The sequence below is a fragment of the Plasmodium vinckei genome (genome assembly GCF_900681995.1).
Source record: "Plasmodium vinckei vinckei genome assembly, chromosome: PVVCY_07".
In the NCBI taxonomy this organism is placed as follows: domain Eukaryota; phylum Apicomplexa; class Aconoidasida; order Haemosporida; family Plasmodiidae; genus Plasmodium; species Plasmodium vinckei.
This window is the reverse complement of record NC_051299.1, coordinates 310,227-323,323: the sequence shown is the minus strand read 5'-3', so window position 1 is coordinate 323,323 and position 13,097 is coordinate 310,227. Positions and strand designations below refer to the sequence as shown.

At 22.9% G+C, this 13,097-nt stretch overlaps 4 protein-coding genes across 4 annotated transcripts; 3 read left to right on the top strand and 1 right to left on the bottom strand.

The window, feature by feature from the left end:
• Window positions 1-143: 143 nt before the first annotated feature.
• Window positions 144-2,182, top strand: PVVCY_0700960 (conserved Plasmodium protein, unknown function; the record flags this gene model as incomplete). The annotated part of the gene is made up of 5 exons (XM_008627952.2): window positions 144-1,299; window positions 1,424-1,526; window positions 1,645-1,715; window positions 1,853-1,977; window positions 2,102-2,182. The coding sequence occupies 5 exons, from the start codon at window positions 144-146 to the stop codon at window positions 2,180-2,182; spliced, it is 1,536 nt and encodes a 511-aa protein (XP_008626174.2).
• A 2,888-nt stretch (window positions 2,183-5,070) lies between these two features.
• On the top strand, window positions 5,071-7,578 carry PVVCY_0700950 (protein kinase 1, putative; the record flags this gene model as incomplete). The annotated part of the gene is made up of 2 exons (XM_008627953.1): window positions 5,071-6,925; window positions 7,037-7,578. 2 exons carry the CDS (start codon window positions 5,071-5,073, stop codon window positions 7,576-7,578), a joined length of 2,397 nt encoding a protein of 798 aa, XP_008626175.1.
• Window positions 7,579-9,333: 1,755 nt separating this feature from the next.
• PVVCY_0700940 (conserved Plasmodium protein, unknown function) lies at window positions 9,334-9,960 on the top strand (the record flags this gene model as incomplete). Its single annotated transcript, XM_008627954.1, has 1 exon — window positions 9,334-9,960. One exon carries the CDS (start codon window positions 9,334-9,336, stop codon window positions 9,958-9,960), a length of 627 nt encoding a protein of 208 aa, XP_008626176.1.
• A 184-nt stretch (window positions 9,961-10,144) lies between these two features.
• On the bottom strand, window positions 10,145-12,834 carry PVVCY_0700930 (ATP-dependent RNA helicase DHX36, putative; the record flags this gene model as incomplete). Its single annotated transcript, XM_008627955.1, has 3 exons — window positions 10,145-11,065; window positions 11,168-11,461; window positions 11,647-12,834. The coding sequence occupies 3 exons, from the start codon at window positions 12,832-12,834 to the stop codon at window positions 10,145-10,147; spliced, it is 2,403 nt and encodes an 800-aa protein (XP_008626177.1).
• Window positions 12,835-13,097: the final 263 nt, after the last annotated feature.

The window sequence follows — 13,097 nt, the reverse complement described above, 5'->3', positions numbered from 1 at the left end:
CAAATGTATGCATACATTATATAGACAATATATAAACATGTTAAATAGCTTTATATGAGCTTTTTTAAAATAGCTATTTCGCTTGAATTTCAGATATTATTAAATTTTATTTATATTTATACAATCTTTTTGTGAGTGTCAAAATGCAGAGCATGCCGAGTGAAACAACAATAAACTCAGAGCATTACAAGAGTAAGGAACCAATATGCCGAAATGAGAAATTAACAGAATATTCTGACCATTCAGAAATGGGTAATACTAAGGATGCCTTTAATGACCCAAAGGATAATTTTGATAGAAAAATATGTGATAATATGAATGAGAGACTAAATATTTATGATGATATTATAAGTGAAATAAAAGAATTATATAATGGAAATATTGTTATGAATAATAAAGGTCTTGATAAATTAAATATAAGAAATGTAGCTAAAGGATTATTTTTAAATGTTAATAAAACTATATCAAAAAAGGTACGAGTTTTAATTATAGGTAATTCCTCATCAGGAAAAAGTACATTTATTAATTGGTTTTTGCAAGAAAATATTCAAAAAACTGGGTATGAATTTGAAACAAACCATTTTACACTTATAACTAGTGGAAATTATATATCTGAATTTAATGGTGATATTACAATAAAAACATTTGATTTTTTAAAACAAATATCAAGTAGAAATCGAAATTTTAAAAATAATTTATGTACAAAAATGTATGTGTGCAAAAATCCAGAAATAAAAAATATCGATTTTATTGACACACCAGGTTTAAAAGATATAATGAACAAAGTTGACTATGATATTAATAGTATTATATATGATCTATCTGATTATGTTGATATTATTTTAGTATTTTTTGATTCATCAGGAAAATCACTAAGTAATCGCTTACTTTTGATTATTAAAGAAATATATGAAAAACATATGGAAAAAATGCTTTTTATTTTTTCAAAAATTGATGAAATAAAATATGAACAAGACAGAATAAAATTATTATGTCAAACTACTCAATGTTTGGCTAGTAAAATTAATATTCGTTCTAATATTGATCTATTACCTATTTATATATATGGTGCAAAGAATGGAAGATATTTATTTGAAAATGCACAGAGCAATGATAATTTATGTATTGTAAACAGAATTAATGACATTATTTATGAAATAAAAAAATTGTTTTTTAAAAAATTGGAAAAAGATTTATATTGCTTAATTAGCGATTGTGATTGTATTATTAACAAAATTTTGGATATTCTTAAGACAGACGGAGAAAGAAGTGCTCACAAATCAACCTTAAAAAGAGAAAGTAATTTCACCAAATTTTGCACACACATTTAAATCAGTTTTTTTAAAATTGCCTTACTTGTTCATAATTTTTAACACATTTGGCTAGCTAATTCATTATTTATTTGTTTATTTTTTTTTTTTAGGAATAAAACACACAATAATACAAGTTATTGTATTCACCCTGTTTCTTTTCTTCCTCTTTACTCAACTTTCGGTTCACAATTATTACAAGAATATTATTGTCAGGTATAACAAAAAATTATTAAATGGGGTTCGATAATGTTTATTATACACTTTTTACATTATGAAAGTGTTTTATTTTTATATTTTTTTTTGTTATATATATTATTCTTTTTATTTATAGCTATTTGGATATATCTAATAATAATTTCTACAAAGATTATGTCATAAACACCGGATCAGTTCTCAACAACTGTAAGAATAATATAGTCAATTCATATTAAAAAATTATATAATGTTCATTATTTTGACATTTTTGACAATTTTCATATTTATTCACATTTTATTTATCATTACTCTACTATTATTATTTAATTTTTTTTTATTCGTAGGGGAAAACTCATATATTTTGATAAACGTCACATTGGTAGGATTCTTTTTATTAAGTGGAATTATGAAAAAGAAGTTTACCAAAAATATAAAAACATTACATGTTTCAAGCAAAGAAATACTAAGGGTTAGAAATAAAATTAAGGAAGAATAATATATCTATTTCGTTTGCATATTTTGAATATATACATGCACGCGCACACACTAATTTGATTAATTTTCATTGTTTTACATTCCATTTAACTTCGTAGGAGCAACTCACATTTGCAATGTTCGCTAAAGACAGAGGAAAGTATTTAGCAAAAACATTTTATGAATTAAAACAAAATTGATAATAACAATTGTATGGGCAGGAGTGTAAAAGATATCATTATTTTTCATATTTTAAAATTTCGACAACGTTAAATTGCTAAAAAATAAAATAATAATAGCAATAATATAGCGTTACACATCATTTTATAGTATGCAACTTTTTTCTAAAATTGCTTTCTTTTTTGAGTGGGATTATTATTTGGAAGTATTGAACAAATATCAAGACGCGAAAATTCTACTAATAGTTTTCTTTCATTAAAAAAAAAATAAAAAAAAATGAAATACCATTTGGAGATTTTTAGTTATTTAAGTGTAAAAGAACGTTCTTTTACATGATTAAGTTTTTATATTTTAATTTTAGCTATAATGTCCAATTTGTTTTCATTTTTTTTTTTGCATAAGACCTATTATTTAATTTTTTAAAAAAAAAATTGTCTATGTCATAGTCTTAATAATTTTTTTCTCATGAGTATAAAAATTTCAATTTATTCCTTTACTTTCCTTTTTTGTTTCTTAATTTTTAATTATATTTTTTATTTATATATTAAGTTTGTTCAAGGGAACAAATATATTATAGTTTATTTTTCACATTTTTTTAATTTAAAAAAATAGTTAAAAGAATTTTTATCGTTTTCTAAAGTATTTCTACACTAATATAAGTCATTAATTTTGAAAATATGGATAATATATATGGCATTGAAAAATCAAGAACATATACTTTTGTTTTTTTATTATTTCCATATGATAGCAACCATAACTATATATATGTATGCTTCTTTTTCAAACCATTTAAAATTTGTTTGATTTTATATCCATGGAAGGAAAGACAACTTGTTTTTATATAAGAAGAATATTAAAGTATACACCGCATTAATTTTTCATTGGGTATAAATATGAATAAAATCATATGTATGATAAAAATTTTCTGAACGTTCATGCGATAATTTATCATAAAGGCCATTTTTGAACAAAATATATGACCAAAAAGCTAGCTAAATAAAAAAAAATATATATTTCCTTTTTTTATTGTTTTTTTTTTTCATTATAATAATTTAATAACTAGTTTATATTTCCATAAAGTTTAAATAAGACCTATCATTTTTTTTTATTAAAAATTTAGACTGACTCATATATTATATGCATGCAATATAACATATGTCTATATCTTATATATAGAGAAAAATGTGTAAATATTTGCTACATATAATGATATTAATATAGTTATTTTATATAAGTTACATATACTAAAAATAACTTAATGTTTAACCTTATGAAGTTTTAATTATGCAATATATATAGAATTATTATTTTAGTTAGCAAAAAAAACAATACATAATATATGCATGCGTATTTATATATACATGTGTAAGCAAACTTTTATATTAATTTTCTCGATTTCGTGTTTTATAATGGCTTGGAAAATTATATTAAACATTTAAAATATATTATGGAGAAAAAATAAAGATATATATTTTTCTTTTTGCTTTCTTAATTTTAGTAATATGCCTTTTTCACAAGATATATCGGTATATATTGTTTAGTTGTATATACAAAATTATTTGTGCTACATTAATTTTGGCCATACTTTTCTAATATTAGTTAAGTAAATATATTTGCTTTTTTTTTCATGAAATTTTAGTTAAGTGATTTAATTTATATTTGTTAAAATAAGCAGTTTTTCTTTATTTTTCCATTCATTTTTTTTTTCTCTTTTATTACAACTTTTTAAAAATTTTATCACCTCCAAAAATAAAAAGTTATTTTATAAATATACGAATAAATTTTTCTACAAATAATGATTAAAAATTTTTTTTTTTTTATGAAATTTATATATTTTTGTAAAGATTAAAGAATAATTTGTGATTACATCTTGTATGCATAAATTGTTATAATGCATACACATATACACATAAATATGTATATCCAAATATCATGAGTATTAAATAATCGGAGTATTGCTTCATGTATTATGATTTTTTTTGTATTTTTATTTATGCATTTTTTTGTAATTTTTTTCTTTTAGAATAATAATTGCATTTGCAAATAAAAAAATAATGATAATAAAAGAAAAAAAAAACATATTATTTGAAAAAGATGAAAAGGGGAAAGATTAAATTATAATAATGTAAAAACTATTATGGAATAGTGTATACACTCATTACATATATAATACATAGTTTGTAATATTTTTATAAATGAAAATTACAAACGAACCTAGGCCCAAATCGTGTATTTTAAATATTTAACGATGCCGACTTTTTTAATTTATGTTTGAAAAAAAAGTAAAAAATATAGCAAACAAAGTTAAAATAAAAGGGGACAAAAAAACATACACAAGGTTTTAGATAGTATAGAATACTACAGTTGAATGCTTGTTATTCTATTTTTAAAATGATCTTGTAATTTTTTTTTTAGCTATTCCCCTTTAAAGCTATATTTTTTTCATATAATTGTTATTACTAAACTTTGTAATAAGTATATACATTAAACTCCTGAAATTATAATAAGTGTTTTTATTTATTATGAATTAATATGCATTACAAAATGTTATATACAATGTTGTGACATTCTTACACTTATTTGTTAGTTAATTATAATGAGCATTTATTAGACTTTTCCATTTGTTTAAAATGTAGTAAAAGCATAATAGTTATATAGATTGTTTAATCTTTCTCCCCATCCTCTTTTTTTATTTTTTTTATATATGTATGTTCATATTTTTACTGTCCAAAAGTTGTTATTTTTTTATTGTATTTAATTTTTTTTTCATAATATAACTGCTTTATTATTACACTCTTTGTTTTATTTTGTTTTGTTTTTTTTTTTTTTATTATTATCATCATTTATTTTTAAACTCACAAATATATCACACACACACACAAAAAAAAAAAACGTATATGTATAAAAAATGGATTTAATAAAAATATACAAGGAAAATGACATACTAAATGACTATACAAATATATATTTTGACGATGAAAATTTAAAGAATGATAACAAAAATTTAACATATAAAATTTCTCATATAATTGGAAATGGAGTATATGGTGTAGTGTATAAAGCGGACTGCCTTGAAAATTCCAGTGTAGTAGCGTTAAAACAAACATATCAGAAAAGTACAAAACATTTTAAAGAAATAGAAATTATGAAAAAATTAAAACATCCAAATATTGTAAAATTAAAACATGCTTTTTATACATTATGCCCCAATGGTGGAGTATATGTACATATGGTTATGGAATATGGAAATACTGATTTAGCTACTTCACTTTATTACATAACTATAAAAAATTCTGAACATGTTAATAAAACTTTTAAAAATGCAAATAATTTTAAACATATTAAAAATGACAAAGATAATGATGTAAAATTAAAGAATGATTGTACAAATTTTAATGCTTCAGGGGAAGATATTAAATGCGTTAATAACGATAATATAAACTCAGTTAGCGAATCGGAAAATAAGGGAAACCCTGATAAATCACAAATGAACAAGTGTGATGAAAATTGCACAAATACACCTGACCCAAATTATAATGATACTACAAAAAATATGAACAAATCAGAAAATAACTGTAACGAAAAAAATATTGATACAAATAGCTATAATAATAGCGAAAAAGAAATAAATACCTCAAACAATAATAATATTAAAAGTGAAAACGATTGCTTAAATAATTATGGGAATATAATAAACAATTTTAACATAAATATGTTACAAGAAAATATTGATAATATATGTTCTTGTCATAATTTAAGCGATTATATAAAAAAAAGTTTTTTTAATGAAAATCAAGTTAAAATATATTTATATCAGCTAATTCGAGCAACATTATATTTACACAGTCTTTGTATTACACACAGGGACATAAAACCGCAAAATATTTTAATTTTTTTAAACAAACCAAATAATAATAACTATGGAAATGAAAGTCAAGAAAATAAAAAATGTGTGGTGTGCATTCACAATTCTGTTAAGTTCAAATGTATTATGAATAAAAGAAATATGCAAAAAAATTTGGATGAAAATAATAATGTGAATATACAAAATTCAATAGTAAATAACAATTGTATTAATAATGAACATGTAATAAATAACACTAATACGTCACCAAATGAAGGTAGTGAAAAATTCCATAAAAATAATACTCCAAAGCTTAATAATACAGATGAAAATAATGATATAAATAAAGAACGTGACAATTATAATTGTTCTAGTACTCCTATATCTATGTTAAGTGAAAAAAAAAATAATTCCAATACAAAACATGTTAGAGAAAAACGATCAATGAGTTTTAGCAACACATATAAAGAGAAAAATAATGATAACGAGAGTTGTGATTATTTAGATAATGCAAATAAAGATAATTATAAAAAAGCTTTAAAGAGAAGTAAAACTGATTTAGTAGTTTCTCTTCAAATGAGTCAAACAAATACAATCGATGACGAAAAAAAAGAAATATTGCCTTTATCAGATGACAATAAAAATAGTATAGATAATTGTGAAGATAAAAAAGAAAAAAATGAAATTACCAATTCCAATAATGAAGAATTGGATAATATTTATGATGAAAAAGATTTGGATAAAATATATATGAACAATATTGTATATAAATATATAAAATTATGTGATTTTAATACATCTACTAAATTAAAAGAAAATTATAAATATTTAAGTTATGTGTGTTCAAGATATTATAGAGCACCTGAATTATTATTCGGATCAAACTATTATAGTCATGCCATTGATACATGGTCAATAGGTATGTCAATTATTCAATTTGAAAAAAAATCGAACATATTTTTACATACGAGTTAGGTGCATTGCTTATATTTTTACACCATTTGTTATTTTTTTTTTGTCAATTTTGTAGGGTGTGTAATGGGAGAGTTGATATTGGGAAAACCCTTATTTCTGGGAGATTGTGCATCCGATCAGTTAGTGGAAATTATTAAAATATTAGGGACACCAAATGATGAAGATTTTCTTTCTTTTCGAAGTGTATATAAAAATGTAAAGTTTCCAAATATAAAACCAATTACATTAAAAAAATTAATAAGTAATAATTCTTCAAAAGAAAGTATAGATTTATTAGATAAGTTATTACAATTTAATCCAAAGAAAAGAATAAAATTATGTAATGCATTATTACATAATTATTTTGATGATATTCGAAACTTTAAAGTTTTTAATACTAATATTGGTTCGGATCAAACAAACTATACTTTACCATATATTACAAATTGCTTTAATTTTACAAAAGAAGAATTATTACATTATACTGTTGAAGAAAGAAAAATATTAATACCCTCTGAAATACGGAAACATAAATTAGGTGAAGTAACACAATATATAGATATGACATTAGATCATTTTAATCAATTATATCCAAACAAAGTTAATTTGACCGGGTAAAGTATGTGTACATACATGCATGTATAATGCATACTACACACACTTTAATGCCAATGATGGCCCCGTATAGAAGATAAACTGATTAAGTGTTTTTTTAACACTTTGATGGATAATGCAATAATTTTTATTTATTATTTTTTGAAACCGATTTCATAAAGAAGGTAATATAAAAGGAAATGATTGGAGGGCATATCGAGTAATTTTTACAAAATTTAAAGCTCTTTATTTTGCTCATAATATTTGCACACCTTTATTTTATGTAAATTCATATACCCAGATATGCTAATCATTTTCCCTCACACACACACAATAGTATCACTATCTTTATTATTTTTTTGTATGCTCATAAAAATTTATATTATGAACAATTTGTAATTTTTTTTTTTTATCATTCCTATTATTTATATATTGAATAGGAAGCCTTTTATTATAAGCTAGTGAAGCTCATTTCAAATGTGTAGATAATAATTATACGATATGAGATGAGAATATACAAATCTATGAATATATAAATGAGGAAATTTGCATTACTTCGTATATACACAAATCAGTAATATATTTTTTATTCCGTTTCAATTGTCTTGATTTTATTGTTCATGTATTTATAATTTTTAAATTGGACATTTTTTTGGTTATGCCATTTGCTTTTTATTTTTCCGTCATACTATTGATATACTAACTAAAATATTTTATTATTTATATGGAAAAAGTGCATATATATTGTGTGTGCATTTTTTTTATTTTACTTTTGCGGATATATATATATATAATGGCTACACATGACTTGTGCATGTTTTTTACAGCTATTTCGAATGTATTATTATTATATTTTAAATTAAATTTGTTTATTATATGAACAATTCAGAATTTAATTGTTTGGATTTATGTATATATAGCCAATGTACATATAATGCATATGCACATGCATAAATATGTACAAATAAGTATTTATATGTTTGTGTGTTCATGTGGAAGGTTTAAACCTCATATTAAAGACTACAATTTAAAATACTTTTAATTAACGATAAAAATATAAATGTCTAAATAAAAAAATATGAAATTACAAACTACCCATATTCAGATCTACATAAATACACTTATTTCAGGAATACGACTTACTATATGGTTGATCTCAATAATTTATGTGTAAATAATTATATACCTATTTAATTGTCCAATTTTTTATATTCCTTTAAAAAAAAAAAGCTAGCTCAACTGGATGTTATTTTAAGTCTCTCTTCCAATTTTTAATTTGGCTGTTTAATTTTGTCCATTACAAAAACAGTATACTTTCTTAGGATTTTCATTTTAACAGTTTATAATTTTTGATAAAAAATGTGCATAAAACTGCTTATAAAAGAAACATGAAAAGAATTTCCATTTATACAATGTTACATATGTTGGTCCTTAAATTGAACAAACAAATTTTAAAAGGTTAATAAAATTGATAGCTAAATTAATATATGTAGTATGAACAAAGTTTAACAATTATTTTATACTACATAATTTTCAAAAAAAATATATATGCGCAAAAATACTGCAGTAGGGGTGGAAAAAAATATATTCCCCCCCCCCTCTTATTTATTCTTCACATATATATATAATTATTTCGTATTTCATCATTTTTTTAATACCATTTTATATTTGGAAAAAAATATATATTTACTTGGCCTAATTAAATGTTTTAAAAAATTAATGGTACAATGATTTAAAAAAAATATATAAATATGAATAGAAAAAAAAAAATAAGAAGAAATGGATCAACGTAGTAGTAATTTTGTTGGGGGAAAATTAAAATTGAAAAAAAAAATAAAAAAAAGTAAAAGCAAAAAAAGTAGTGATAATGCAGACAAAAAATATAAGGACGAAATAAATAAAGGATTAGAACATGAGGAGAAAAAGAAAAAAACAAATGACAAAGATGAGGATATAATAAATGGTACAGGAAGAATAGTAACAATTAAAAATACGATACAAGGATTTGATACAAAGTTTATAGAAGAATTAAAAGTTGGATATCAAATAATTTTAAAAAATCCAAATAGTCTACAAATTGAAAAAAGAAATGTAACATCCATATTAAGTAATAGAACTGTACTTGTTGATGAAGAATTTTCAAGTGATATAAGTACAGCATGTAAATATTATATAAATAAAAAAAAAGTTGAAGATATAAGTAATAGTGAAAGTTGTAGTGATAATGAAACATTGAAATATGCAAAAGTTTTAAAAGATAAACCTAAACATGATGTTATAAAAATACGACAAAAAGTTGGATTATGGTCTTATAAAGTTGTTGATAAAAAAATTAAGGGAAATTTAACAAACGAGCAAAAGTTAGATGAACGGGTAAAAAGTGGGCGTGATAAATTTTGTTGGTAATTTAATTAAAAAAAAAGTTGTATTTACTTTAAAAAAGTTGAAAATATTATTAATCGGGGTCTACATTTGTAGTGCTGAGTTCTAATGCTCACCGAATAAAACATTTTCATAGTAAAAAAATGAAAATAAAAAAAATGTTTGTGCACACACACATGGTGCCGTTCCGATTGAAACATACTCTAATTTAGTCTTTGGCTATTTGAAAACTTTTTGGGACAAACTTGATTAGCCATTCAGGGTCTACTTTTGTGACAACACGCGCATATAATCTTTTTGTTTGTACAACATCCGAATAAAAAATAAACGAGGGTTTAGTAAAAGAATTAAAGAGAGTAGAAGAAGGATGTATACGTAATTTCGTTTTTGTTACTAAATTCATAAAGACAGAAGAATTTGATATATTTTTTGCAACATTAAAATAACATGATTTACATAAAGACATCATAATATTATCCCATTGATGCATATGTAATTTTTTATTTATTTTTATTTTTAATTTATTTGATAATATTTCTAATAATTGTTTTTTAATTTTTTGTACATTTATTAAAACTTCATTATTTAATCCATACATATTACAAAATTGTTTTTTACCACTATTTGTTAACTCTTCTTCCCATAAATAAAAAACATGTAATATTGTTAAATGGTCACCATCTGGATGTATTAATTTTTTCCTGGCAATGTTAATAATTTTATTTTTATCATTTATTTTGAGGTCATCATAATTTTCATCTTCTTTCATATTCTTATCTTTATTTTGATTTTCATTTTTTTCCTTCCCTTTATTAACCATTGTTGCTAAACTGGTATCTGTATCATCAATTTCATCGTCAAAATTAAAATTTAAAAAAATACTATCACAATTTAAAAGGGCTATTAATGTAGCCATCTCATCAACACAATTAAAAGAAACAGCTGATAATAGCATATTCCCATAAATAGGACTAAGAGGAAGTAAAGATATTTGCCTTCCTAATTCTGTTAAATTATTATTTATATCGATTGCTTTTATTTTAAATAACATTTTTGCTGAATGTATAAAAAGTTCTTTTTTTGGATTCTCCGGAAAGTTAAAGTCTAGTGGATTTTTTATGTTCATTGCCTGATAGGGAAGTGAAGAAGTTACAAGTTTTGAATTAGGTTATCACTTCAAGCAAACATAACAATGGGCATGCATAAATTAGTTATATATAATATGGCATACCTTTAGCTCCAAATATATTTGTGTAAGATCAGATCTAAATATTTCGGGTATTAAAAAAGGTTTCATATTGTCATATTCCTCTTTAGTGTATATTCTATAAACTTTTCCTGGTCCTTCTCTTCCTGCTCTCCCACTTCGTTGAATTGCAGAATCTTTTGTTATTTTTGTAATTTTTAAAACACTGCATCCTTTTTTTTCATCGAAAAATTTTACCTTTGCTTTACCGCTATCTATTACGTACTTAATGTTAGGGATCGTCACGGATGTTTCAGCGATGTTTGTACTGAGGATCACCTGAAAGGGGGGGGGAAGTTATTTGTCAAAATGTGAAGTGACATAATCGTTGGAAATATTATTCAGCAAAATTATTTGGCAAAATTATTCAGCAAAATTATTCGGCAAAATTATTCGGCAAAATTATTTGGCAAAATTATTCGGCAAAATTATTTGGCAAAATTAAGCGACCTACACATGCTTACCTTTCTCGTGTTAGGGGGAACGGGATCAAAAATCATTTTTTGTTTTTTATTAGGGAGGGAAGAATATAGCTGTAATATTTTCATGCTATAAATTTTATCTGGAATTATTTCTGTATCACCAAAATGGAAAGATATATCATTAACAGGATTTTCATGAAGTGATCCCATTGCATAATTAAATTTAGTTACAATATCTTCATCATCATTTATATTTGTATTTTTTTTATCATTCATTAATTTTTTTAATAATATTCCCTTGTAAATAATTTTTAATTTTTCCTTAAGCATGATATTAACCATTTCAATTTCTTCTTGTCCAGGTAAAAAAACTAAAATATCTCCGATTATATCATTATAATTTTCATCATTTTCGTTTACTAAATCTGAATTTGTTTGTGTGTTAATGGGATTTTTATTTTTTGAAATATCTGTATTGTTACATAATTCCTGGTCTGCATTTTTTAGGTCGTTATGTTCATAATATTCTGAACTGTTCATATTTTTTTTGGTATAAGAATTTTCAAAATGTATTTGTAAAATTGTACATACAATAGACAGTAGATAATCCTCTATTAAATTTTTTGGATAAAAAATTGAAATTTTATGAATTTTATGAGGAATTGATATAATTGGAGGATTTCCCAAAAAGCTGTTAAAAATATTTATATCAAAAGTAGCTGACATAAGAATAATTTTTAAATTTTTTCTTTTTTCTAATAATATTTTAGTATATCCTAATAATACATCAGTTCTTATAGATCTTTCATGTATTTCATCTAAAATAATAAATTTATAATTTTTTAATAATGGATCCCCCATTATTTCTCTTATTAATATTCCGTCTGTTACAAATTTTATTTTAGTTTTCTTTGAACAGACATTTTTAAATCTTATACTATATCCTACATACTCACCAACATTCCCTCTATTCATTTCCTTCGATACACGTTCTGCTACAGTTATTGTAGCAACTCTTCTTGGCAAAGACACGAGGATTCTTTGGGCCTCATCTTTGTCAATACTTTCTTTATCATCATTTTCTTCTTCATCAAAATATAATTCATTTATTATTTGTGGCACCTGAGTTGTTTTACCACATCCTGTTTCCCCTTTTATAACGATAAGTTTATTATCTTTTAATTTTTCTTTTATTTCATTTTTATATCTTAATATTGGTAAATCCTTCATCGTGAAAAAAAATTCAAATCAACGACATGTATATCATCATTAGTTTTTTTTTTTAAAGCCATATTACAAAGAGTGATATGATTTATCGTTTCACAAAATTGGATTTTTACATTTTTTATTCTATTTTTTTTTTATGAACAAGCAATATTATATATTAACTAAAAATTTTATTGTTTAACATTTTTCTACATATATTTGTTTATTTTCCTTTCTTGTTATTTTTTTTTTTATTGGGTAAAAAATTATTATGCTCATCAATAAAA